The sequence below is a fragment of the Pangasianodon hypophthalmus genome, chromosome 22 (genome assembly GCF_027358585.1).
Source record: "Pangasianodon hypophthalmus isolate fPanHyp1 chromosome 22, fPanHyp1.pri, whole genome shotgun sequence".
Lineage (NCBI taxonomy): Eukaryota > Metazoa > Chordata > Actinopteri > Siluriformes > Pangasiidae > Pangasianodon > Pangasianodon hypophthalmus.
Window position 1 is genome coordinate 9,661,935 of NC_069731.1, and position 26,344 is coordinate 9,688,278.

The 26,344-nt window shown below is 38.0% G+C and overlaps 2 protein-coding genes across 7 annotated transcripts; one reads left to right on the forward strand and one right to left on the reverse strand.

Annotated features, from left to right (window-relative positions):
- Positions 1-1,441: 1,441 nt before the first annotated feature.
- tmem14ca (transmembrane protein 14Ca) lies at positions 1,442-4,946 on the forward strand. 2 transcript variants are annotated; one of them, XM_026923983.3, is made up of 5 exons: positions 1,442-1,702; positions 2,063-2,147; positions 2,452-2,553; positions 4,408-4,495; positions 4,745-4,946. In XM_026923983.3, the coding sequence occupies exons 2-5, from the start codon at positions 2,072-2,074 to the stop codon at positions 4,800-4,802; spliced, it is 324 nt and encodes a 107-aa protein (XP_026779784.1). In that variant the 5' UTR covers positions 1,442-1,702; positions 2,063-2,071; the 3' UTR covers positions 4,803-4,946. The 2 variants fall into 2 exon arrangements, with proteins under 2 accessions (XP_026779784.1, XP_034153896.1); XM_034298005.2 differs by lacking the exon at positions 1,442-1,702 and adding an exon at positions 1,724-1,974.
- Positions 4,947-4,963: 17 nt separating this feature from the next.
- Positions 4,964-26,020, reverse strand: mak (male germ cell-associated kinase). 5 transcript variants are annotated; one of them, XM_034298004.2, is made up of 15 exons: positions 25,708-26,020; positions 19,976-20,190; positions 17,239-17,293; positions 16,957-17,078; positions 16,229-16,311; positions 14,048-14,180; positions 12,648-12,819; positions 12,133-12,300; positions 10,569-10,829; positions 8,489-8,667; positions 8,227-8,360; positions 7,489-7,620; positions 6,537-6,656; positions 6,017-6,112; positions 4,964-5,879 (listed from the first exon to the last, which is right to left on the reverse strand). In XM_034298004.2, the coding sequence occupies exons 2-15, from the start codon at positions 20,074-20,076 to the stop codon at positions 5,728-5,730; spliced, it is 1,908 nt and encodes a 635-aa protein (XP_034153895.2). In that variant the 5' UTR covers positions 20,077-20,190; positions 25,708-26,020; the 3' UTR covers positions 4,964-5,727. The 5 variants fall into 5 exon arrangements, with proteins under 5 accessions (XP_034153895.2, XP_034153894.2, XP_026779778.3 ...); XM_034298003.2 differs by having other exon boundaries at positions 19,976-20,195; XM_026923977.3 differs by lacking the exon at positions 16,229-16,311 and adding an exon at positions 16,687-16,766 and having other exon boundaries at positions 4,965-5,879; positions 19,976-20,195; positions 25,708-26,019.
- Positions 26,021-26,344: the final 324 nt, after the last annotated feature.

The following is a 26,344-nucleotide window of genomic DNA, read 5'->3' on the forward strand; positions in this document are numbered from 1 at the left end:
TTATTTTAAACAATTAAATGTTGTTATACATACTGATCCTTCAGGAAACCATCTAGTTAACCCATAGGTTCCAATCAGTGGTCCTGAAATACCCCCTGTCCTGTACAGCTTAGTGTTTTCCCCTTTCCCAGCACACCCGTTTGAAATAATCAGTTAATTAATAGTCCTTTCTGAGTTGATGTGGGTGTGTTACAGCAGGGAAAACACTAAAATGTGCATAACGGGGGTTTCCAGGACTAGGACTGAGAACCAGTTGCTATCTCCACATTGTGTTTGCCAACACAACTTTATAGATATTTGCTGATGCAGTTATTCAAGCTAAAGCAGAATATAGATGTTGTTGTACATCACACTTCACATGGTAAATGTTGCTAATGCTAATTTCTAACATTATCTGAAAATAGCAATGCAGTGCTAGCTCTTGAGATGCTGGGTTATAATAATGTGAGCCTGTATTTCTATGTAATGGGCACTGGGCATAAAAGAAATGCATCAAGTTTAAATAGTCTAAAACATGATGCCAAAAGCAGTTAGTGGGAAAATGATTTACCATCTGCATAGATTTGTTTGTTCTAATGCAGTTCTGAAAAAAAATAAGCGATGAGTTGGAAAAAAAAATGAGGATGAATGTTGTAGGTTAATTTCATGCAGACATATTTTGAGTAAATGCTGAGAAGATGGAAATGAACAAGTACATTTTAATTTACTTAATTCATTGGTAGTTTCAGTCAGTTAATTTTACATAAGGGTCTAGCTATACATTTATTGTTCTTATGAACTGTTTATATTTTTGCAATTATTGCATATGTTTCATACTTTAAAAAATTATATTTAATTTAATTAAAAAGTTAAAAAAAAAAGTAAAATTACATTTTGTTTGATTTATTATGCCATTGAAACTCACAAGTGTCTTACCTAATGAAAACTTTTTGCTGATTTTGAATGAATGAATGAATGAATGTGTTTGTCAGGAGAGTGATTTCTATGAGATGTACACTATGTGGCCAAATGTTTGTGGCCACCTGAACATCACATCCATATGTGAGATTTCCCCAAACTGTTGCCATGAAGTTGGAAGCACACAATTGTACAGAGTGACTTTGTATGCAGTAACTTTAAGATTTCCGTTCACTAGAACTAAGAGGCCAAACCTATGCCAGCTTGACAATGCTCCTGTGCACAAAGTGAGCTCCATGAAGTCATGGTTTACCAGGTTTGGGGTGGAAGTTCCTGAGGCTGCACAGAGCCCTGACCTCAAGCCCATTGAACAACGCCCATGATTAATGCTCATGAGTTTGTAATGAGATATGTGGTCTGTGGTAGATGCAACTCTAACCAGTAGGGGGCAGCATAGGACTGTTTAATGTGATAGTACGTTAACTATAACCTATTATAGAGATGCATGTTAATATTTACTGTAAATATTTACAGTGATTTTTTACAGTATTACAGTAAATTTTGCTAAATTGGGACACAGTGTAGCACTGGAATACTGACATGACTTAACTATAAAAAAAAAATAACGAAAAAAAAAAGAACTTTAGACTTATCTTTTTAGAGAGTAATGTCTCAAAAAACTATATTTCCCATCATTCATGCGTGAATCACGTCACACCGGAAACTGTCTGAAGGAAATTTAACTGGTTGGTCCTGCGAGGGCATTGACTTTGACTTCGAGCTAGTTCAAGTGACCCCTAAAAAAGTGAGTATATTTAGGTTTACTTCACTGCCAATGCTATACATTGACTGGGTTTGTTTTAATCATGCACTGAGACAGTGTATCGTTTTAAACACAGCTATAAGCCGAGCAAGGCAGCCTTTAAGGCACAGATGCTTCAGCAGATATTTAGCTTTAGCTCACTGTGTTAATTGTAAAACTGTCGTGCGCCTGTTTCATAGCCACTTTAACAGACAAGAGTGTAAAAGAGGCTGTCAGGCATGAACACTACTGCGGTTCTGGTCTTTTTCAAGCAGGTGTGTTTAGTATAGTCACCAGGGTTGTAGCTTTGCATTCCCGAGTGTTTGAAGAATGCTGTGTTTTGCTGGGTTTTTGCCCTGCCAGGCGCTGGTGATGGCGGTGGACTGGGCTGGATACGGATATGCAGCGCTCGTTGCGTCTGGAGGAGTCATGGGTTATGTCAAAGCAGGTCTCCTTTAATACTCCTTACAATACAAGATTATTACTGCAGCTCATAACCATGTGTAACATCAATAAGTTTAGTCCATTATTTATTCCCTTTAATTTTTGCATCAAAAATATGATATATATGGCAAAAGTTAAAATGCACAATAAGTAAAAAGTGTCGATAGATATTGAACGTACAAGTAAACAGTTGTTTTCTAACTCGGTTTATACAATGGCCTGTAAGGTATAGAAATTTGCTGTGATGTTCAGCTAGATTTGAAGAAGCTGTGGGTTTGGTTTGAGCGGGTTTATCTCTCTCTCTGCAGGCAGTGTCCCTTCTTTGGCAGCTGGACTGCTGTTTGGAGGTCTGGCAGGTTTTGGTGCCTACCAGATGTCACACAACCCCCAAAACATTTGGGTGTCTTTAGGTTGGTATTTCTAGTCATTTTATGCAAAGTTATTCAATATTTTTTTTTTTTTTTTTTTAAACCCAGAAGTTGATTATTTTCCAATATTAGCCCTTAAACCACAGCAATTTTCACAGCAGTTTTATTGAAAAATACCTTTTACTCATTTATATTTACATTTAATGTTGTAGAACGTCCTGTTATCACTTACTTTATTTCTTTTGTCTCCCATGAAGTTAATGAGACAAATAAGACAAAAATAATCCAACTTATGTTAGAAAGAAACCAGAAAACCTGGTTTGAAAACGGAAACCCTTTCCTGAAAACTTATTTATAACCTTGCCTCTGTCTGTTACAATGCACTGTCACTGGAGACTTCTTCCAAAAATGCTATATAAATGTCTCCTCAGAGAAAAAGTCTTCATATCAACAACTGCATTATTAATCAACAAAAAAATATACATTTGTGTATGTTGAACTTCCGCCATACAAGTTCCTGTGTATGAGCTGTTACTACAGAAAGGATGACGTATTAGAACAAGCTCATTAATATGACCTTACAACTTTCAGAGCTGCTGTTATAGAAAATTAATCAATACCTTCTGAACAATCAGAAACAAGCATTGAACAGTATAATTATGAATAACTGTCATATACTGCCATTCAGCATACTAACCATTAAAAAATGCCAAGTTAATAAGAAATAAGTTGAGCAAGGACATGCAACATCTCATGTATAGGAAGATGCCCTTGGCAAAGTGAATTAAGTTTATATAAACATTGGCAAATTGGTCTGCTGGATGTCAGTCACACAAGGCTCCAGTTCCCCTGGAAACCCGTTAATATACAGTCAGGTCCATAAATATCTGGACATGAAAAATCCATTAGAGAGATACCAAAAACATTAGGTGTGGCCCAATCAACTATTTAGTACATTCTTAAAAAGAAAGAATGCACTGCTGAGCTCTGGAACATCATAAGGCTTGGAAGACCACGAAAAACAAATGTGGCGAATAATGGAAGAATTCTTTCCCTAGTGAAGAAAAAAACAGAGCAAATACAGAGGGTTTACCACAAGATGTAAACCATTGGTAAGCCTGAAAAACAGGAAGAACAGATTAGAGTTTGCCAAAAAAAAAAGCCCATATGGTTCTGGAACAACATTCTGTCAACAGAAGAACAACAATCAACTTGTACCAGAATGATGGCAAGAAAAGAGAATGGAATTCTTTAAGAGAGAAATCACTGTCGCTTGAAACCAACTTTCTGTGACTTGTTGCTAGTTTTTTTTCCCCCCCTTTTTGTGGTTCCTCTAAAGTGGCTGCATCTCTTAGACTTCACAGTGGAGTCAAATGCCTAAGCCTATGAAAAGATCGCACACTCGTTGGCCCTTCAAGGATCTGAGGTCTATGGGTGTTTGATATTAAGTTGCCGGTTAAGCCAAAGCCTTAACCTTAGCATACTGTGACCTTGGCACATTGTGGTGTTGCGGAGTACTGTTTCCTCATCTGAAGAAAATGTCTGGTTCCCAGAAGCAGTCACCTGATGGCTAGAGGTGGAGCCAGTAGGCACTGTTCTTCAGCCTTTTCAGGCTCTTCAGCCTTGCTGATGGGTGTCTTCCCATGAGTGTGATGTCTTATTTACCTTCTTCAGGGAACTGGGTTTGTTAACTAGTTAACTAATCAGTTAACTAATCAGTTAGATAATCTACAATAATTCACATATCTTTTACAGGTGGACATACTTGAGAAATCCCATGTGTATGAAATAAAAGTGTGTGAAATCCTAATACTTCATCACTGAAATGACAGTGAACTGCATTTATTAGAGACATCCGTTTAGTGTGTATTAATGATTTCTATTTGTGTTGGGCAGCTACATCAGGAACCTTGGCTGCTCTCATGGGGAAAAGATTTTACAACTCTCGGAAGATAATGCCTGCGGGTATAGTGGCTGGAGCAAGGTACTTCATGTTCACACTTGACAGACTGGAGGTCTCTGGAGACTGGATTACGAGCCTTTTCAGTAAAATATTAACATTATCCATGCTCTTTTAAAAACTCAGGAGCAGATGTAGTACTTTTTAAGCAGTTTCTCACACTACATAGAGGGCACAGGCCCTTTTAGTGGTTATAATAATTAAATGGGCATGGAATGAGACAGGACATGCCATGCCCTGTTTCGTTCATGAATGTCTTTTTTTCTTTTCCAGTATCCTGATGTTGGCAAAGCTTGGTATTGGAGTCTTGCAGAAGCCTCAAGATTCATGACTGGTCCTGCAAAAAAATGTCTTTTTTTTTTTTCAAATCATATTTTTTGTTTGCATCTATATTGTACAGCTATTTAGAATAATTTGACATGATTGCGGGTCTCATTTTCTATAAAATGTTTAATAAATGATTTAAAAAAATAAGCAAATGTGAATTCTGCATTTCCATATATATTTTCATACCACAGGATCCAACATGTTTTAAAATACTTACAAAACTGTTTCAAGCTAAAACCAGATTATTTTGATTTTCTACAATATATTCTGATATGACACAAATCTAGTGTTGGTCCGAAGTGGCTTATAAGAGGAAGAAAAAAGCAGGTTGTTATTTGGATAACAAGTAGTCAGATCTGAGTTGGCTGACTGGAATTCCAGTGGCATTAAAGGTGAGGTTTGTAATGTTTCAATGTTTTTAAAAGCCTTATGATTTTAGTAATCATATTCAAAGTTAACAACAGCTGGAATCTTGTGGGAATGGGAAGGCTTTTCAATGCAGTTGTACATCACAGCCAGCAGAAGGCCCTAAAAATGACTGTCCCTTCAAACAGTGAATTCATATGTTCTGAAATCTACACTGATCTCAAAAATCAATAATAAATGTACCTAATTTTAAAGGCACCTCACACAAGCATGACCTCTTTGTGTTTATGTGATTAAAAAGAGAAGATCCGGTTTAGAATGAACAGCCCAACTCTAAAATACGATTGATATTTTCACCCAGTCGATAAAGAAAACAAAAGAAAAATTTTCAGTTCTAGGATGAATATCTTGAATATCAAATATCTTGAATATCAAAAATGGTAATTACATTTTCTACAAAATAATCTGCACAGTGGGCTTTGAGACATTAAAAACTTCTCTGCTAGAGGAGATGGAGCCATTAAGATTAGCACAAGCTGAGGCTGTAAAGATTTGAAGATGTGCTACCGATGACTTCCGTACTTCGCTGCCCAGTCCACTCGACCATGGACAGGTTGGACAGGAGCTGCACGAGGGAGGATGTTGCCAGAATTTTTCCCCAGGACTGAGTAGCTTGTCCCTTTGACTTGAGATTTTTTTTTCCACCCATCGGCATCTGAGGAGCAGTGAGCAAGAATGTCATACGTAAGAATACAGGCCTTAAGTTTGTTTTAGGAAACAATGTATGTGGTTTCATTCTCACTGGGGGTGGTCAGAATTTGCCTAAATGAACAGCAAGGCCTTAGGCTTTACCTTCAGTACTTGCATTTAATGAAGGGGAAGCAGCAGGTTTTGGCTTTATATATTTTGTTTTGCCAGTTTTAGAATCAGCAGTGGTGGAGAGATCAACTAAGAGGAAGAAAACATGGAAAGGGATGGAGAATGGGAGAGAAAGAAACAGTAAAGGCCTGATTAAATCAAGTAAGATATGCTGCAAGTAAGAGGGCATATTATGTTGTTCAGCTATTGCTTCTCCAGCTTACTGTATGTTAAGTGCTTTGCTCAAGACACAATAACAACAGCCATCAGTTAAGACTAAACCTATATCTTGGGTCACAGACAAGTTCTTCCAGTCAGGAAGAAGCTGGACATCCAGTGAGCCTAAAGATTTTTTTTCAGGGAATAATATCTGATTTAATCTCACCCATGAAACAATACATTTGCATGACACAATAAATTTGAATGCATGAGAGATGAATAACCAAGAAGATTGGTGAATGTAATCAGGAAAACAAAATTTAAAGGTGAAAAAAGGTTAGAAGTTAGTACATACGTGCTTGCTGGTTTCCAATTGGTGCAAGCTGTATCCTCTGGCCAACAGATCCAACCTCCTTCTTCTGGAAAGATGGAATATAACCTCCAGAGAGGTTGTATGTAGTGCTAATAAAGTTCCCTAAAAGCCAAAGTCATACTGTTACAAAAAAATCTATGTAAAAATCTATGGTGTGAATTTTTGATTAGTGACCTCTTGTTACTACATGTTTCTTCTCCAGCTTTAGGGGTTCTGTAAGTTGTAGCTTAAAAGCCAGATGTTATTTGATGCAAAAGGTACAATCTGTTTTGCCCAACTGTGGAACACTATATTCTTATTTTTTATGTTGGCTACTGCACATCTCCAATCTCCAATGGAGAAGATGTAAGCTATAGCAATGTTATGTGTACCTTTAGGCTGTTCAATTTTTTCTAGTATCCTAACTCTAGGCCTATATGGGACTTTAATGCTGCCGTCCTCTGCATCTGGGGATAGTAAGAGAGGCAAGGGATGCATGCAAGAAGGAAATTACAAAAATATGACTAGGAGAAATACCAATGAAACTCAAAAGCAAGTGAAAAAGATTAAGCTGTAAGAATCTAAAGGATAAGGAATGTGTGAATCCATTAAAACCATATCTGGGCTGTGATGCCTCTCTGGACAGCAGTGTGGGGGACATTTGATACTGAACTACCAGGTCAGCATTGGCCAGATCATCTGAATAAAGAAAAGATCTGCATAGTGGTTTTATATTGAAAGCTGATTATATGGCCCATGAATAATGGAAGGCTCAATTGCTACAATGTTCAAACCAATTAGGAGTGTTTAAAACACTCTGCTGCGCTTGAGTCATATAAATTAATTTTGAGTAAGGAAACTCAGTCACATTTGTGTGTGTGTGTGTTGTGTTGCACAGTTTTGGTGTTCAGACAGCTGCTAACTAACAGACAACCCTTCTGACACATAAGCTTACCTGGAGTGACTCGGGTAACTGGGGCTCCTCCAATGGGAGCAAGGGGTTTCTTTGAAAGTGTTGACCAGTTGTCCCACAGGTCCCTCTGGAGCTCCTTTTCCACAGTGGACGGGGAGCTTTTACTTATCAAACCTGAAATGAAGGTACGAGAGTAGTACTTATATTACTAGCCTCACTCTGAAATGACATGATAATCCTGTATTTTTTACTCCTTTATATTTTAATAATGAGGTGTATTATACCAAAACAAATTCTATTTTATCTAAACATGTCACAAGACAATGCTGATGAAATAATATTTCGCTTCTTGAAGCTAATTCTTCTAGCTCAGAGTTGTCATTCTTTCATTTATTCATGTTCAGTAATTGCTTTATTTTGGTCAGGGTTGCAGTGGATCTGGAGACTATTCCAGGAACAGTGGGTACTCCAGTACATCCTGGCAGGACACCAGTCCATCAGTGCCTCACACACACATTAACTCATAGGGGCAAATTAGTGTCAGAAATCCACCCACCAGCATGTTTTTAGAAAGTGGCAAGAAACTAGAGAACCCGGATGAAACCCACATGGATAAAGAGAGACCATGAGAACTGCAGGATCAAACCCAGGATGCTGGCATTGTGAAGCAGCAACGCTACCTGCTGCACCACCTTGCTGCTGCTTCTCATCCTTCTTCCACACAAATTAAGTAACATTTCATTTGTAATTGAACTGGACACAACCATATAGCAGACGTACCAGGAAGATATCTCGATTGCCGCAGGTAATGATGTCGGGCTGAGCAGGTGCTTTGCAGACCGGAGTTTGATTTGATGCTACTCGGTAGCTTCGTGACGTTGCTAAAAGTGTAAATAGGCTTTTGGTCTTTTGGCCTAAATAGGTTGGTCATTAAAAAGAGAAGAAAGAGCAAGTTCAGAAGAACAAAACTCCATTTGAGTAAAATACTCTGCCAATCTTAAATAGTCACATCACTGTACAGTCCAACTGAAAATTCACTGACTCAGAAGTGAACTCATTCATAGGTTTGTTCTCTTCTGCTCCCATGCTGGGTTTTTTGGAGTTGGCTGCAGCTGTGTCTGAGGGATCTGACTCGTCCCAGCTGTCTGAGAGTTTGGTCTGTCCCCAGCGTCTCCGCCCACTTTTCAGTCCCATCAGGCTGTTCTCATTTCCCACAGGCCTCTTGAGAAATAAAACCACAAATTCAGTACTAGGTTGACAGGTTACTTATATACATACATACATACATACATTTATATATATATATATATATATATATATATATATATATATATATATATATATATATATATATATATATATATATACAGTATGTGTACAGTCAACTCACATACTCATGTATATGAAAATCGGCTTAATGACACACTAAATAATTATACACCATTATTGATGTATAATGATTAATCTAAACCAATCATTATATACCAATATTAAAATTTTCCACAAAAAGTCAGAGGTTATGACTTGACCGTAGATGAATCTTTTAATATGATCTTTTTTAGTATTATTTATGTATTTACTTACTTATTTATTATTTATTTACATATACACATACATACCCAGTCACACCGAGGTTTTAAAAATCTCAGCAACATTATGCACCAGCACTATATAAACTACCATATCCACCACCTAAATAATATATAGTCCTCTGTCGGTTCTTTTTCACTGATGTACAGGTCAAGAATGAGTGATGTGGGTGGGTAATAATTCTAGCTACGTGGAACAGTGGATATAAAAAGTCTACACACCCCTGTTAAATCGTAGATTTTTGTGAAGTAAAAAAAGGAAACTAAGATAATTGATCATACAGTATAAATCATGTCAGAACGTTCTCCACCCTCAATGTGAAATTACAACGTATAAACATTAAGGGAAAAACAATCAGAAATATTTTAGGGAAAAATAGGAAAAATAAAAAAAAGTTACAATAATCTTGTTGCATAAGTCTGCACACTCATTTATAATGAACTATAATGAAAAAAACTTACCAGGGAGGCTGCGAAGAAGCCTACAGCATCATTAAAGTAGCTGCAGGAATATCTGACAAGTACTGATTACTCTCTGCATCCGAGAACAATCTCTTGTATTGGTCACATGTCTGGGCTATGGGGTAGGGTGGCTAGATAGAAGTCCTTTCTCACAAAAAACATCCAAGCTCAACTAAATCACCCCAAACCATCTGGCAAAATGTGTTATGTCTGATGAGAACAATTCCAAAAGGTATAGTAATACCAAAAGATAGGTTTGGTGCAAAACAAAATACATCACCAAAAGAACTCCACACCCAAGGTGAAGCATGGTGGTGGCAACATCATGCTTTATGGCTGCTTTTCTTCAGCTAGAACTGGGGCTTTTATCAAGGTGGAGGGAATCATGAATAGCTGCAAATAGCAGTCAATTTTAGTGCAAAACATTCAGGCATCTGCTAGTAAGCTGAAGATGAAAAGGAATCTCACCTTTCAGCACAACAATGACCCAAAGCATACATCCAAATCAACAAAGGAATGGCCTAACTAAAAAAATGACGCATGTTTTTGGCCTAGCTCAAGCCCATACCTGAATCCAACTAAAAATCTGTGGGGTGATCTGAAGCAGGCTGTGCATAGGAAGTGCCCTCACAATTTGACTGATCTAGAAAGTTTTTACAAGAAAGAGTGGGAAAATATTGCCAGGTCAAGGTGTGCCATGCTGATAGACTCTTACTCAAAAAGACTGAGTGGTGTAATAAAATCAAAAGGTGCTTCAACAAAGTATTTGTTTAGGATTTTTTTTTATTTTTCTTTATTTCCCTATAAAAGTTTCTGATTGTTTTTCACTTTATTTGTATACTTTGCAAATTGACATTAAAGGTGGGAAAGGTTCTGACATGATTTATCTTAGTTTCATTTTTTTACTTCACAAACACCTGCCATTTTAACAGGGGTGTGTAGACTTTTTATATCCACTGTAGGTTGTAAAGACAACTCAGTGTACACCACATATAAACAAGGGTCTGAGCCCACTACTAGCAACTGTTTTGATTTCTAGGTATTCCAGAGAATTTAACTTTTGTCCTTTACCTTTTGTGTATTGAGTGCTAGAGGCTCAGCTTGGTGGTTTGCCTGAATGGGGGCCTGAGGCAGAGAGATTGGCTGCAGGGGCTGATGGGAATTCCTGCCCTGGGCCTTAGCCTGAGAGTGCAGGGCTGGTTCAGAGGCTGACTGCAGCTCAGATTTGGTCTCGTTGAGATGAGCCGTTTTCACCTGCGACTTACAAAGGTCAGGGGTTTGAGGCCGCGGTCCCAGCACCTGGCCCACTTGAAAGTAGGGGTACCTGAGTGCCTGGCATGATAAAATAACATCACATAATAAGAAACCTTGTGTCACTGAATAAGATTAACACCAATTAATAGTTTAAGAAGTTTACTATTACGCAGGATGGTTGGCATACATCTTATATTATATATTTTAATAGAAAACCTGTTGTTCTAAAAAAAAAAAAAAAAATGAAAAACTATAAAACTGAAGGTGACTGAATATTAAAAATATTTACAAATATTTCACAACACTAAAATTGTACACTACTTGGTCAGATACTTTACTTTGGTACTTTAGTCCATGTCACATTATTTCCATCTCTTATTTGTGGTCAGTCATGTGGACATACACATCTTCCAGGAGGATCCCCAAGAATGTACATGGGTTTTGTGTATCTCTTTCCATGAATATAATTTATATTGCTAATAACCCAGATGAAGTTATGATATACATTTGTAAGACATTTTAAAGTACATGGACAATATTTGCTTAATAGAAGCAAAGCATTATTGCTTGATGCCAGCCATGAACTAATCTTAAATGAAAAAAAAAATCTCGCCTGAGATTGTAGTATGGAAGCATATCACAAGCATAAAATGGAATACTTAAAATGGCTATGAATTGTGTACATGTAGTAAAAATTTCCACTTATCCAGGGAATTTTGGCTCAAAATGAAAAATTCCATGGGCTATTTATATATATGCATATATATGTATATATATTTGTGTTTCACCAGTGACATAAATTTGTAAGTACTTTCTAGGCACAACATATGTTTGTCTATATGACATAGGGCTAACTGTCCATGTGCACCTGCCATTACTAAAGCACTAATTTATAGTCTCATTAGGTTCTGACTCTGGAATCCTAATAGAACTCTAAATTGAAGCTTTATTAAAGGCAGGCGCATAAGGATGATTAGGCCTAGAGGTAAATGATATACAATGCTGAATCTGGAAAATGTATTACTCCAACTGCATGTTTTTTTTTTTTTTTTTTCATTGAAATTTACTTTGAAAATGGCAAAAATATGCTGACAGTGTCATGACTTTACTGATGTACATGTAATGCTCTAAGAATATGTGAGACCTTTTTCGGAATGCAAAAGTGTTTCAGAATTTAAGAAGTATTTCATAAAAAATTACAGAACAGCATGTCCGCTCCATAGAATGTAAATGCATATAAGTTAAATTAAATTTATATATTTCGACACCAATAATACATAATCACACTTAATTGTGCCTGTTATGAGGTAAAAATCTTGGAATAATGGAATGGAATAAACACCATTGGTTCATAGTAATTTAGAGCTAAGCATCTGTTTACCTGCACAGCGGTTGGCCTTTTCTTCGGGTCCCAATTCAGCAAATCCTTCATTAGTGTCAGGGCCTCATTGCTGGCATTGGGGATGAGGGTTTTTAGAGGTGTGGGAACACACTGAGGAAAGCGGAAGTTCATTGCCGCAGCCAGCTGATGACCCTCCAGCCAGTCCGTCTGAACATGTAAGAAATTAAACACTGGAATGACTATACCATAAAGGAAATTGGTATCCATAAATGTGCTAACTGCAAGTGATAACAAAACCACTACGAGGATAAATGAAACAAACCAACACAAATCAAATTACCATCAAATTTAGCCATGTCTCAAACTTTTTTGTGCTGTTTGCCATTTCTGCACCTACATATAAGTACCTACATATCCTAATATATGCTGGGAATGGGTTATAGGACCTCGCCCTGATGTAAAAATCAAGGATGCCAATAATGTCCACTACAAATTAGTCACTGAAGCACTGTCTTCTCTGGCACATTAATTTTTTTGGTCACAGATTCACATACCTTCTTCACTGTGCCAAGAACCTGGCAGATCTTGAAGATCTCATCGACCTCACTGTTGCCTGGGAAAAGAGGTCGTAAGGTATAGAGCTCTGCCATAATGCAGCCCACTGCCCACATGTCTATAGGAGAGCTGTACACAGATGACCTCAGAAGCACCTCTGGAGCGCGATACCTGCGCATACAAATACACACACACACACACACACACACACGCACACGCACACACACACACACAGATAAAGGTGCTATGTCAATATGCTTAGTACTCATATACAAAAAGCTTATTTTTTTGTACTAGATATAAATGAAAAATCAACCCTGAAGAACTTGCATATTAATATTTATAATTAATACATAGAATGAAATTCTGAGGTGACTTTTCAATTTAAGCTTCTTTCATCAAAACCTGGGCTAAGGACTTGCACCTTGTCCTTTGTTTGAGATTTGTTGAAAAATTTTCTCTTATTAAACACCAATGTAACTGCACTAGCAATGTCCCCCAGCAACATCAGCGCAGCACACAACTGCTAATTCTCACAGGAATAATGACTATACAGTACCAACCAACAAATTAGCATCATAATCAGAAATAACCAGCACATCACAAATATTTCAATATAAATATATTTAATGTATTTTGCAGAGTTTTCCTTTAATCTTAATTAAATTGAAAATTTTAAATTAAACAATGTCCAACTTGCCACTGTATTAGGCCTTGTGCATCCATGACATACTCAGGCATTAAAGTAAATATTTCATTTTTGAAATTGTGTTGATTATTTTTTTTTCAAATCGTATTTACACTAACCAACTTAAACTGCAGAAACATATGTTTTATGCATTCTTAAACAGTCCTGTAAGTTCTATCAATTATTTATGCATTTAAAAGTGAAGTGAAATGTAATTAAAATATTGATTAATAAACTGTAACTCACAGAAAAGTATTTTAGAGTGCAATGGTGTTAAATCAACATGTTTTAACAGTTCCACTATATAAGACTTCCAGACTGCTGTTGTATTATGTTTCTTTTAGTCTTATTCTTGGACTGTTTCATTTAGCCTTAGTACTAGATCTCTGAAATCTAGATATGTATGCATCTTTACGTCCTGCTGCTCATGCTACGTCACAAGGCAGCTGAACATACTCTGAGAAATGTGTTAACTGTCCTCTTCCATATACATGAGAACATTAGTCTCACACCGATTGACAGGGGAGAGAGCAATGCCATCACTGCAACCTAAGGAGCATGGCTAATTATGATCACTTGGACTCTTGGCGAATGGATGGCTGTGAACTTACAACTACTGAACTCAAGTAAATAAACTTTTTCATCAGTAATTCACATTTGCTGATTTGCCACATTTATGCCTCCATGAATAGAAAGTGAAAGCTTTCTTACCATCGTGTGGAGACATAGTCTGTATAGGGAGGCCGAGAACGGATCTCTCTGGCCAGACCAAAGTCTGCTATTTTCACCAGTTCAGGACCCATACAAAGCAGATTCTCTGGCTTTATATCCCGATGGAAAAATCCTGAATCAGTAAACCAATTCACACATAACAATTAGCTATGACAAAGTGTATGGTTGTATTTCAAAAATAGAATTACAAAAACACAGTAATGCAGTGTAGTTAAACTTAGCACATGAGGCTAAGGAACGTAAGAGAACAAACAGGGACTGTTTCTCCATAAAAGCTCTAATCACAAACAATATCTCTAAAATGCCTGACTACAGTAACAGCAGAATTAATAAAATAAAATCAGTCGCTAGAGTGTAGGTCAGATTGCAGATCTCAAAGCTGTGAACAAAAGCATAAAAAACTGTGAGGTACCACCAATGGTTCAAAGCACTCTCCAAATCTTATTCCCAATAAGAAAATTACGTTTCAGAATTTTAAGTACGGTTTTGGCAGGGAACAAATACTTTAAAATTGATAGGCCTGAGATACAGATTAGTTGTACTGTTCTGTACATTTCAAAATGATTAAGATTTAAAATTGTTCTATTGCTATTTGAGGCTTCTGTGGAAAGCTATTTGTATTAAGTTATAGTATTAATATAAAATGCTTTGAACCAGTAGACAGGTTTGGAAATTTGACATTATAATTGGAAGTTATATCAGAGCACTATGTAGCACCTACAGTCAGGTCCATAAATATTGGGACAGTGACACAGTTTTGGTAATTTTGCCTCTGTACACCACCACAGTGGATTTGAAATGAAGCAGTCAAGATGTGACTGAAGTGTAGACTTTCAGCTTTAATTCAAGGGGTTTAACAAAAATATTGCATTAACCATTTAGGAATTACAGCCATTTTTTTTACAGAGTTCCTCCATTTTCACAGGCTCAAAAGTAATGGGACAAACTAATATAATCATAAATATTAGGATTATTTTTATTACTTGGAGGTAAATCCTTTGCAGTCAATGACTACCTGAAGTCTGGACCCCATGGACATCACCAAATGCTGAGTTTCCTCCCTTGAGATGATTTGCCAGGTCTTTACTGCAGCCATCTTCAGTTGCTGCTTGTTTGTGGGTCTTTCTACCTTCAGATTTGTCTTCAGTAAGTGAAAAGCAGCTCAGTTGGGTTGAGGTCAGGTGACTGACTCGGCCATTTAAGAACATTTAATTTCCAAGCTCTTGGGCTGCTTTCACAGTATGTTTTGGGTTGTTATCCATCTGTACTGTGAAGCGCTGTCCTATCAGTTTTGCAGCATTTGACTGAGTCTGAGCAGAAAGTATAGCTCTGTACACTTCAGAATTCATCCTGCTACTTCTATCAACAGTCACATTATCAATAAACCCCAGTGACCCAGTTCCATTGGCAGCCAAACATGCCCATGCCATAACACTGACTCCACATGCTTGACGGATGATGTGGTATGCTTTGGATCATGAGCCCTTCCTTTCCTTCTCCATACTTTTCTCTTCCCATCATTCTGGTACAAGTTAATCTTGCATCAGAACTGGTCAGACTTTTTTTAGAGGTTTTTTAGCAAAGTCTAATCTGGCCTTTGTGTTCTTGAGTGTTACCAGCGGTTTGCATCTTGAGGTAAACTGTCTGTATTTACATTCATGAAGGTGGCTCTTGATTGTAGACTTTGACAATGATAGGCCTACTTCCTCCAGAGTGTTCCTGACTTGGCTAGATGTTGTGAAGGGGTTGTTCTTCATTAAGAAAATTCAACACTTGGAATCAGCTCCAGACCTTTTATCTCCTTAATTTATCATGATATAAGGAGGAAACAGGCCACAGCTGGCCATGAAACTGCTTATCATTCAATTGTCCCATTACTTTTGAGCCTGTGAAAATGGAGGAATTCTGTAAAAAATGGCTGTAATTCCTAAAAGGTTAATGCAATATTTTTGTTAAACCCCTTGAATTAAAGCTGAAAGTCTACGCTTCAGTCATATCTTGACTGCTTCATTTCAAATCCACTGTGGTGGTGTACAGAGGCAAAATTACCAAAACTGTGTCACTGTCCCAATATTTATGGACCTGACTGTAGATATAAAAGAAAGTAAAAGAAGCTCTAGGGAAAAGAGCCAACCAAGGTACAAAATAATTCAATCTTACCATGCTTGTGCACAAATGCCAAACCAGAGAGCACTTGAAACATGATGTTCCTTATTTCATTTTCAGTGAACATCTTATTTTCTCTGATGGCAGAGCATTTCATACACATAAGAAGGGAAAAAAGAGAAAGAGAAGCATAGAATAGAGGCATAAAGAGAACCAAAAAAAACATCTCACCCATAGGTTGTGCGAGACAGTGTGCTTAAAATGAACTCTGAAATTGATTAGTTTTTTTCCACCCATATCAATCTGGACTGTAGTGTTAAATGCCAGGGCTTCAGTTTTAAATGTGTGCCTTAGCTATGTCTGAGCCACTCGCACATCCTGTCACTGAAGAGATAAAGAGAAATTCTGAGCCTTCATGGGTGTTTGTCAAACCCATGAATGACTGCTTGCCTCTCACACATCTGTTCTCCTTTACTGAACATGAATATCACAGTCCTGAGACAGTAACCTACCATGTTTATGAATAAATGATAGCCCCTGCAATATCTGAAAGGTTATGTTCCTGATGACTGACTCAGGGAACAACTTGTTTCTAGAGACAAGAAAATTAACACAAATATCAAATTCTTATGTCAGTTTTCATGAATGTCTTATGTCATCTAGCCCTATGAACGCTACATACTTTATGTAGGTAAAATATTACAAAAATGTCTTCCTTATATGCAGTGCAGAGTCAAACAAGTCTTGGGTCAGTCTGTAAAATCTACAGAACTGCTTCTTACCTGTCTTTCATCAGCTGGTAGAGATTCTCTTTCATGTACTCAAAGACGAAGTACAATTGGTCATTTTCTCTGATTACTTCCTTTAGTTTCACCACATTGGCATGATTCAGTTTCTTTAGTGACTGAAACACACCAATATTCATTTGAAATGTTTCACTGAATGCAAATGTGATGCTATCATAGTAACAAGAATCAGAATAAATATTATTATTTCAGTGGATGATAGTAGTGAACTGATTATGAGCTCAAGAGTTCACTCTCGTGGTCCGTTGCAGTTCGCACCTTCACTTCTCTCAGGTTCATACACTCCTCCCAGGAGTAAAACTTCCTCTTCATTCTGTGAAAGAGAAAGAATACACAAGCTCAATTTCCATGGCTTCATTAGCAACAACAGACCACACATTATTGTTAAACTTCCCTGTATGGAAACCAACACCTTGTATTAGTACACAAGTGAAATGTGCCAGTTCTTTCGCCATTTGTATGGACTAGTTGATCAAAACAGTCATTTTATGTTCAGCAAAAGTTAACACTAAAAAGAGCATTTTCTAATAATTACAGTACTATTGTTCTGCATTTAGACATGATATTTGACAATGAATTGTCAGTTTCCACCATCCTGATCCTTATCCTAAAATTCCTAAAATCTAGCTAAGATCTAGCACTTTCATGCATGTCCACAGATATGGTGTTCTTATGGCCTATGTTCAGATGTTTTGTTTATTGTTCCTCCATCAACAAAAATAGTTCCCAAAGACGCTACAGCTGGATAGAGGGTTGCATGTTGCCATGCCAATGCACAGACTAACTAACAGCCTGTAGTGAGCATAGTAATAGTTTCAGTGTAACAAACTTTTGCTAGAATTAAATTTTAATTAGCAAACACAGAAAAGAGGAGTGATACAAACAGTCAAATGTACCAATGCTGTTATATACTAAATATCAACATTCTTGGAACACCACTTGTCCAATCAAATTTGTGGACTAGAACTAATTGTTGTATATATATGATACAAAATATTGTGCCTAAATTACTGAGTGAAAAATGCCATTCTAAATATCAGTGACAGAACAGCAAACATTCTGAGCTACAACTAGTTCTTCTACGACCACTAACAAAATTGCCAGACTCCATTATAAAATGTTGGAGCCAAAGTTGCTATGTATAATACAGACCCAGCACAACAGTTGGTGCCTGAAAGCTAAGCCAGGCAGGGATGTAGACCTGCCTGCATGTGCAGTAAGAGTTATGTAACCCAAAGCATACTGTAGTGATATTGCTCATTTGTTGATGTTGCACCAAGGCGACACAGGCCTGTGCACTTTCACTCCTTTTTCACCGTCACTGGAGTATCATTTTGCATGGTAACTGTTTGTTCTGGACAGCTACAGTGTCTCAAAGGGTCATTTATAATTCAGCTTACTTACCCCTGTTGAAAGAAGAGACTTATAAGATGGTGTGGCCTAGCCTGTGCTCTGATCAGCTCTAGGTTTACTGTGTTTATTACAATTATGAGGTTAGTATAGGGGATGATACTGAAGCTCAGTTTATGGTGTGTCGATGACTGTTGATGACATATTTATTTATGTCTGTGGTTTGTTTGTGTACAGAGTTGAGATTCCCTAGCACTATGTTCTTGACATGCTTTCCAGGGACTTTGCAAGGACAATATTGAGCTCAATCAATGGCAGAATAAAAGTATATAAAGTATATTAAACCAAATTCTATCACCATCAACACAATTCATCTGTCAGTGTAATTTTAGATGACAGGCTTCTCTGATTACATCAACCACCAGTTATTGCAGACTTTTTCTTCACAGCATAAGAGGAATATGACCTTTGCTGATGACAAAACTTGCTTAAATTCTTATTTAAATTTTTAATAATTTCCAGATTGCTGCAACGCTATACTTCCTGGTCTCCCTTCATCCACATATCTTCTCTACATAGCATTCAGGATGCTGCTCCTTACCTGGTTCATATCCTTCCAAAGTTTTCTCAAGTGATTCATCTACTGAGGTCACTCCAGTGATGAATGTCTACGTGTTGTGATGATGATGATGATAAATGATGATGTCTCCCTGTTGTGCTTGCATTTCACCAGCCAGTTTGTCCAACACAAGTTTTATCATAACCTAGTTTACCACTACATTGGAGTTTACAAATTACTAAAAATGTATTACTTACACCAAGTAACAGATCTAACTTTTTTTCATACCACACATTATTTGACCTTGATTTAGTATCTTGTGGCTTCATTACACTGTCACAAATTATATTATGCAACAAAATAGAAAATAGTAGGACATGTGAATCAGTTGCTTTTTTTTTATAAACTGCCAAATAATGAGGGTAGAAGCCATATTGTTAAATTAAATTAAAATTGGCAGTGATTAACATGATAATTAGGGCTACCCATGCAGCAATATATTGTCAATATACTAGTCTCCTTTTAGATGTTTATTTCAATTCCTGCCATTTTCTCATTCATATACACTATACGGCCAAATGTATGTGGACACCTGACCATCACACCCATATGTGGGTCTTCCCCAAACTGTTGCTTCAAAGTTGGAAGCACACAAGTGTCTAGATCTTTGTATGCTGTAGCTTTAAGATTTCCCTTCACTGGAACTAAGTGGCCCAAACCTATCCCAGATTTTTTCAAGCTTAAAGGCAAGTACTTACAGGCAGTGGACTAGACACTAACACTGTCTCTTACACGTCTATTTAAAAAAAAGCTTAAAAACCTTGGATGTATGAACTACACATAGGTGATTTGCATAATCTGAATGGAGCACCCAGAAAATCAACTTAAGAAGCTTAGTAAATGACTAAATGTAAATATAAATATAAATATAATGTAAATTGATTTCCACCAGTGATCCTTAATACCCTTACTTGATGACATCATGCATTACACATTTCTTACACACCAATACACCTGACACAATTCATGAAAACACAAAACATGCAGCTGGGACTGTAAACCACAGACTTTAAACTTTCTTTGTACCTCTTGATGGCCACCAGCTCCCCGGACTCATTGCTTCTGCCCATAAGCACACTGCCGTAGGTACCATCCCCCAGCTGCTTCAGAGTGGTATAGCGGTTCATCCTTGTTCATTCAGCTCCCTCCCTCTCCCAGATGGAAAAGAAAACAAATGGAAAAGAATACAGCTCACGCATACACAACTGCGCAAACTGTGTTTCTCAGGCCATCTCCTATGACTGCTCTATAGGCAATAGAGAATAGAGACAAAGAACAAATTATACACACACACACTCACACACACACACATATATTTGTATATATATATATATATATATATATATATGTACACACACATACACACATACATACACACCCCTACTCATTCATGCAATTATCTAATCAGCCAAACTTGTGAGAGCGGTTCAATGCATAAAAACATGCAGATACGGGTCAGCAGCTTTGGGTAATGGTCACATCAACCATCAGAATGGGGAAAAATGTGATCTCAATGATTTTGACTGTGATATTGTTGGTTTGAGTATTTCTGTAACTGCTGATCTCCTGGGATTTTCAGACTAGAGTTTACTCAAAATGGTGCAATAAAGAAAAAACCTTGTTTGCCTTGTTGATGAGAGGGGTCAACAGAGAATGGCCAAACTGGTTTGAGATGACAGAAAGGCTGCAGTAACTCAGATATCCACTCTATACAATTGTGGTGAGCAGAAAAGCATCTCAGAATGCAAAACACATTAAAGCTTGAGGCGGGTGGGCTACAACAGGAGAAGACCACGTCGGGTTCCAATTCTGTCTGCCAAGTACAGAAAGCTGAAGCTACAGTGGCTCACAAGCTCACCAAAAACTGGATAGTTGAAGACTGGGAAAAAATGTAGCCTGGTCTGATGAATCTCAATTTCTGCTGAGGCACACAGATGGTAGGGTCAGAATTTGGCACCAACAGCATGAATCAATGGACCCAACCCGTCTAGTGTTAACAGTTCAGGCTGGTGGAGGTGGTGTAATGGTGTGAGGAATGTTTTCTTGGCACATTTTGGGCCCAACAATCAATCATCGCTCGAATGCCACAGCCTATTTGAGTATTGTTGCTGACCATATGCTCCCTTCATGGCCACAATTTACCCGTCTTCATGGTCAGCATGATAATGCATCATGTCACAAAGCAAAAGTCATCTCAAACTGGTTTCATGAACATGACAATGAGTTCAATGTTCTTCAGTAGCCTTCCCACTCTCCGGAGCTGAATCCAATAGAACACTTTTGGGATGTGACAGAATGCAGCATGAAAGTGCATCTGAAAAATGTGCAGGAATTACATGATGCAATCATATCAACATGGACCAGAATCTCAAAGGAATGTTTCCTGTGGAATCCATGCCACAAAGAATTTTGAGCAGAGAGTATAGCCCTATACACCTCAGTATTCATCTTGCTACTTCTGTCAGCAGTCACATCATCAATAAACACCAGTTAGCCCGTTCTACTGGCAGCCATACATGCCCATGCCATAACAGTGCTTCCACCATGTTTGACACATGATGTTTTATACTTTGGATCATGAGCTGTTCCTTTCTTTCGCCATACTTTTCTCTTCACATCATTCTGGTACAAGTTAATCTTGGTTTCATCAGTCCAAAGAATCTTATTCCAGAACATGGGAGGTTTTTTGAGATGTTTTCTGGCAAAGTCTAATCTGGCTTTACCTGTTCTTGAATGTTACCAGTGGTTTGCACCTTGTTGTAAACCCTCTGTATTTACATTCATGAAGGCGCCTCTTGATTGTAGATTTTGACAATGATACGCCTATCCTCTCCAGAGTATTCTTGACTTCTGTTGATGTTGTGAAGGGGTTTTTCTTCACCAAGGAAAGGACTCTGCGATCATCCACTTCAGTTGTCTTCCATGGTCTTCCAGGCCTTTCGATGTTGGTGAGCTCACCAGTGCTTTCTTTCTTTTTAAGAATGTACCCAACTGTTGATTTGGCCACACCTAAGGTTTTTGCTATCACCTAAGATTTATGTTGTTTTTTCAGCCTAATGATGGCCTCCTTCACTTGCATTGAGATCTCCTTGGACTTCATATTGGTAGCTCCAGTCGAACAGCTGCCAAATGCCAACTCAATACCTGATATCAACTCCAGATCTTTTATCTGCTTCATTTGTCTTGAAGTAATCAGGGAATGGACCGTACCTGGTCAAATAACTTCTTGTCAGTCAATTGTCCAAATATCTCTGAAAATGGAAGTACTTTGCTTAAAATGGCTTTAATTCCTAAATGGTAAATGCCATATTTTGTGGAACCTCTTAAAATAAAGCTGAAAGTCTACACTTCGATCACATCTTGATTTATTTTATTGTTTTATTTGAAATCCATTGTGGTGGTGTATAAAGGCAAAATCACAAAAACTCCATCATTGTCCAAATACTTCCGGATCTGACTGTATATATATAGATAACATTAAAACCACTGATATGTGAAGTGAATAATATTGATTGTCTCAATACAGTGGCACCTGTCAAGGGGTGGGATATATTAGGCAGCAAGTGAACAGTCAGTTCTTGAAGTTAATATGTTGGAAGCAGGAAAAATGGGCAAGTGTAAGGATCTGAGTGACTTTGACAAGGGCCAAATTGTGATGACTACACGACTGGGTCAGAGCATCTCCAAAACAGAAGGGCTTGGGGGGTGCTCCCGGTATGCAGTGGTTAGTACCTACCAAAAGTGGTGCAAGCACTGTAGCACAAATTGCTGAAAAAGTTAATGCTGGTTATGGTAGAAAGATGTCAGAACACACAGTGCATCGCATGGGGCTGCATAGCTGCAGCCTGCAGAGTGCTCATGCTGTCCCCTGTCCACTGCTGAAAGTGCCTACAATGGGCACGTGAGCATCAGAACTGGACTCTGGAGCAATACTTTCTTTTACATCATGTGGACAGCCGGGTGGGTGGGTGTCGCTTACCTTGGGGAAGAGATGGCACCAGGATGCACTATGGGAAGAAGGCAGTCCGGTGTAGGTGGTGTGATGCTCTGGGGAATGTTCTGCTGGAAAACCTTGGGTCCTGGCATTCATGTAGATGTTACTTTCACATGTACCACCTACCTAAACATTGTTTCAGGCCATGACAACATGACACTTTTGCATGACAACAGTATTCCCTAATGGCAGTGACCTCTTTCAGCAGGACAATGCACCCTGCCACACTGCAAAAATTGTTCAGGAATGGTTCAAGGAACATGACAGTTCAAGGTGTTGACTTGGCCTCCAAATTCTCCAGATCTCAATCCGATTGAGCATCTGTGGGAATGCTGGACAAACAAGTCCAATCCATGGAGGCCTCACATCACAACTTACAGGACTTAAAGGATCTGCTGCTAACGATACCACCTACAGAGGACTTGTCTACTCCATGCCTTGATGGGTCAGAGCTGTTTTTACAGCACAAGGGGAACCTACACAATATGAGGCAGGTGGTTTTAATGTTATGGCTGACCAGTGTGTGTGTGTGTGTGTGTGTGTGTGTGTGTGTGTGTGTGTGTGTGTGTATATATATATATATATACACACACACACACACACACACACACACACACGCTCCACATTATTAGGAACACAACAACATCTAGAGTTTCCACATGGCATCTTAGCATGCACAAAACATCAAACCTTGAGGTGGATGGGTTACAACAGCAGAAGACCACATTGGGTTCCACTCCCGTCAGCCAAGAACAGGAATCTGAGACTATCATGGGCACAGGCTCACCAATACTGGACAGTTGAAGATTAGGAAAAAAAAAAAATCACACAGTCTTCTTCCAAATTGTGACATTAGCTGGAGCTCTTGACCTGTATCTGCATGATTTTATGCATTGATTGGATAACTGCATAAATGAGCAGGTGTACAGGTTTCCTAATGAAATGGAGTAAGCATAAAGAAAAGTTAGAACAGATAAGTCAGGAAAAATGGGGGCCAAATTTTACAACTAAAAGTATACAAAAGCTATTCAGAGGATAGGGAAAGGCTCAATAAGATTTATATCACATTCAGAAAAAACAAATGCAAAAGTTTAACACAGTATTGACATCACTTAGATTTTCTCTATTTGACCAGTTTTGTTACTAGTGATAAAGAACATTATCTATGAAACTCAACATAATGCCTGATTATAAAATGCATTACTTTGTCTTAATTTGTCCTACTGATACACAAACTCTTGCACTACACTGTACTTTCTTTAATTGGACCCTATGGAAGCATATTTCATAAAATCAATGCAGTCCACAACACACCAATCAAATGATCACAAAATGATCACAGTCTCCCAAACGTTTTTTTTTTTTTTTTTTTTTTTTGAGAAGCACCATCTGTGGTGGAAGGAACCAAGAGAGCCAATCTAAGAGGATTACAAATGTGGCAGGATTCAGGCTCTCCTGTGCAGTGACCTACAGGCATGCTATAGAGGGATGGAAGTCCCTGAAAGTCAACACAAAACTAGGAAACAAAGCTCTTATTAAACTCATTATTTTCTCCTTGACATCATCAACCTGCCCTGTGTTTTCATTTTCCAGGTACAGAACCAAGTCCTGAGAGGGAAATGATTAACATAGGTGAATTAGCACCGATAGAGAGTGTAAATATGATCCTGCGTCAGCATAATGCTGTCAGTACCTGATCAGCCTGCCTGCTAATTGGATTTTAAACCAGATTTAAAACCGTTTATTAATCCTGTACCTGCTGCGCTGCCTATTTTATATTTTATTCCTGACTCAAATCATCAACTATCTAACAGGTTTAGGAAAACACCATCCTACACCTTTGTACTCTAAGTAACATTTATCAATGCACTGTCAGTAAAAATTATAGCAAATTTAAATTATCTTTAGTGATTAGAAGTGTTGAGCTAATTATACTGGGTTATACTACTACAGCTTGCAAATGTTTTTTGTGTAAAAAAACAAACAAACAAACAAAAACATTGATACTAAAACACAAAACAAAAAACAAAGTGACAAAGTACAATACAACCAAAATTCTCATCCTCTGCAATATAAATGCATTCTCCTAAAATTATAAACTTATCTACTTTAAAAGGCAGAGGATTTAAGGCAGCCTTAGCCTATCTGTAGTGGTTTGCTACTCTCCACTGACTGAGCTTGCCAGGTAATCAGTTAGGAAAGGGTTTAGGGGGAATTAGACAGGTGTAAAAAGGGTAAATGACAGCAGTGTTCTCAAGGTCGATGAATGATGTAATCTACTGTAACACATTCTCTATAGTGTAGGCTAAATCATCACATGAAAATATTTAAACAATGTGCTGTAAGATAATCAGTTTACACAAGAAGTTTGCTGAGTTTTCTACCAAGACTACATTAACTGTAATCCATCGATTTAAGTGTCATCACATGATGCAAAGAGATACTGCACGAAAGTTAAGCCACCAATCCATGCCATTCAAACATGGCCGTTTATGAACAGTAAAGTGCATTGGCATATGGCTAATCTGAACCACCATTAAGTAATGCTGACGTTACAGGGCGGCTTTCGTTTTTTTCGTTGTTTGATCATTAATTTCATTAAAATGTTAAGCCAAAAGCTAAACCAACCATAAATGGGTAATTACATTAGGTTTGTCTGAGACAGCTAGAATGTTATAGCTTTAACAGCTAACTCGGTAATTCAGTAGTTTAAATCAGCCTATGCTTTAACTGATCTACAGTCTTTCCCTTTTTTGAAACTCACCGCCCTTTTCCGTTGTCTGGGACAGAAGATAGTGAAGTTGTGTGTAAGATAAGGTTAAATTCACTCGTCTGTCCAGATAAGGCGTGTACCATCGTCTCTATGGCAACGAGGACTCTCGCGCGACGAACACCCTGCGTCACGTGGACGGGCAGGGGCTTGTGGGATATGTTGTTTGCCAGCGCCAAGACGATTCCGGAGATTTGTGTATAAAGTTACTCGTTTTTTTTTAAAGGCTGCTTTTGGATTAACATGATTATGTGAGCTACACATTATGTGAGCCACTAGGCGATGCAAGAATCCAGCTTACAGATCCCATAAGACACCTGCGTGTAACATTCCGAACGTTTCAGTGTTCGGGTTTTGTGATCACATTAAAAAAATCTCCTGAGCACCGGCAGGTGGAGACACTGCTGCACACAACCTGCAACTCTTCCCTTCGTCTCTGAGCCTCATGGCCGCTGCTGGTGCTGTGCCTGTGACACCGGGTTGCTCCTGACCAGCTGCAGCCGGGAGGAAATGTTTGTCTTCAGTTTCTATCAATCATCAGCAGTTCAAACAGGTAAGTATACGCCTTAGACTATGCATACAAATACATGATCTAGGTCTACTGGTTATAATCAAAATTTAGTTAAGTAAC

Coding starts and splice junctions, on each gene's coding strand:
- tmem14ca (XM_034298005.2), top strand. CDS start 1,939: ATGAACACTACTGCGGTTCTGGTCTTTTTCAAGCAG. Junction 2,148..2,451: donor CATGGGTTATGTCAAAGCAG/GTCTCCTTTAAT, acceptor CTCTCTCTGCAG/GCAGTGTCCCTTCTTTGGCA. Junction 4,496..4,744: donor GGTATAGTGGCTGGAGCAAG/GTACTTCATGTT, acceptor TTTCTTTTCCAG/TATCCTGATGTTGGCAAAGC.
- mak (XM_034298004.2), bottom strand. CDS start 20,076: ATGAACCGCTATACCACTCTGAAGCAGCTGGGGGATGGTACCTACGGC. Junction 12,820..14,047: donor GACTATGTCTCCACACGATG/GTAAGAAAGCTT, acceptor TTGTATGCGCAG/GTATCGCGCTCCAGAGGTGC. Junction 7,621..8,226: donor GCAATCGAGATATCTTCCTG/GTACGTCTGCTA, acceptor CCTTCATTTCAG/GTTTGATAAGTAAAAGCTCC.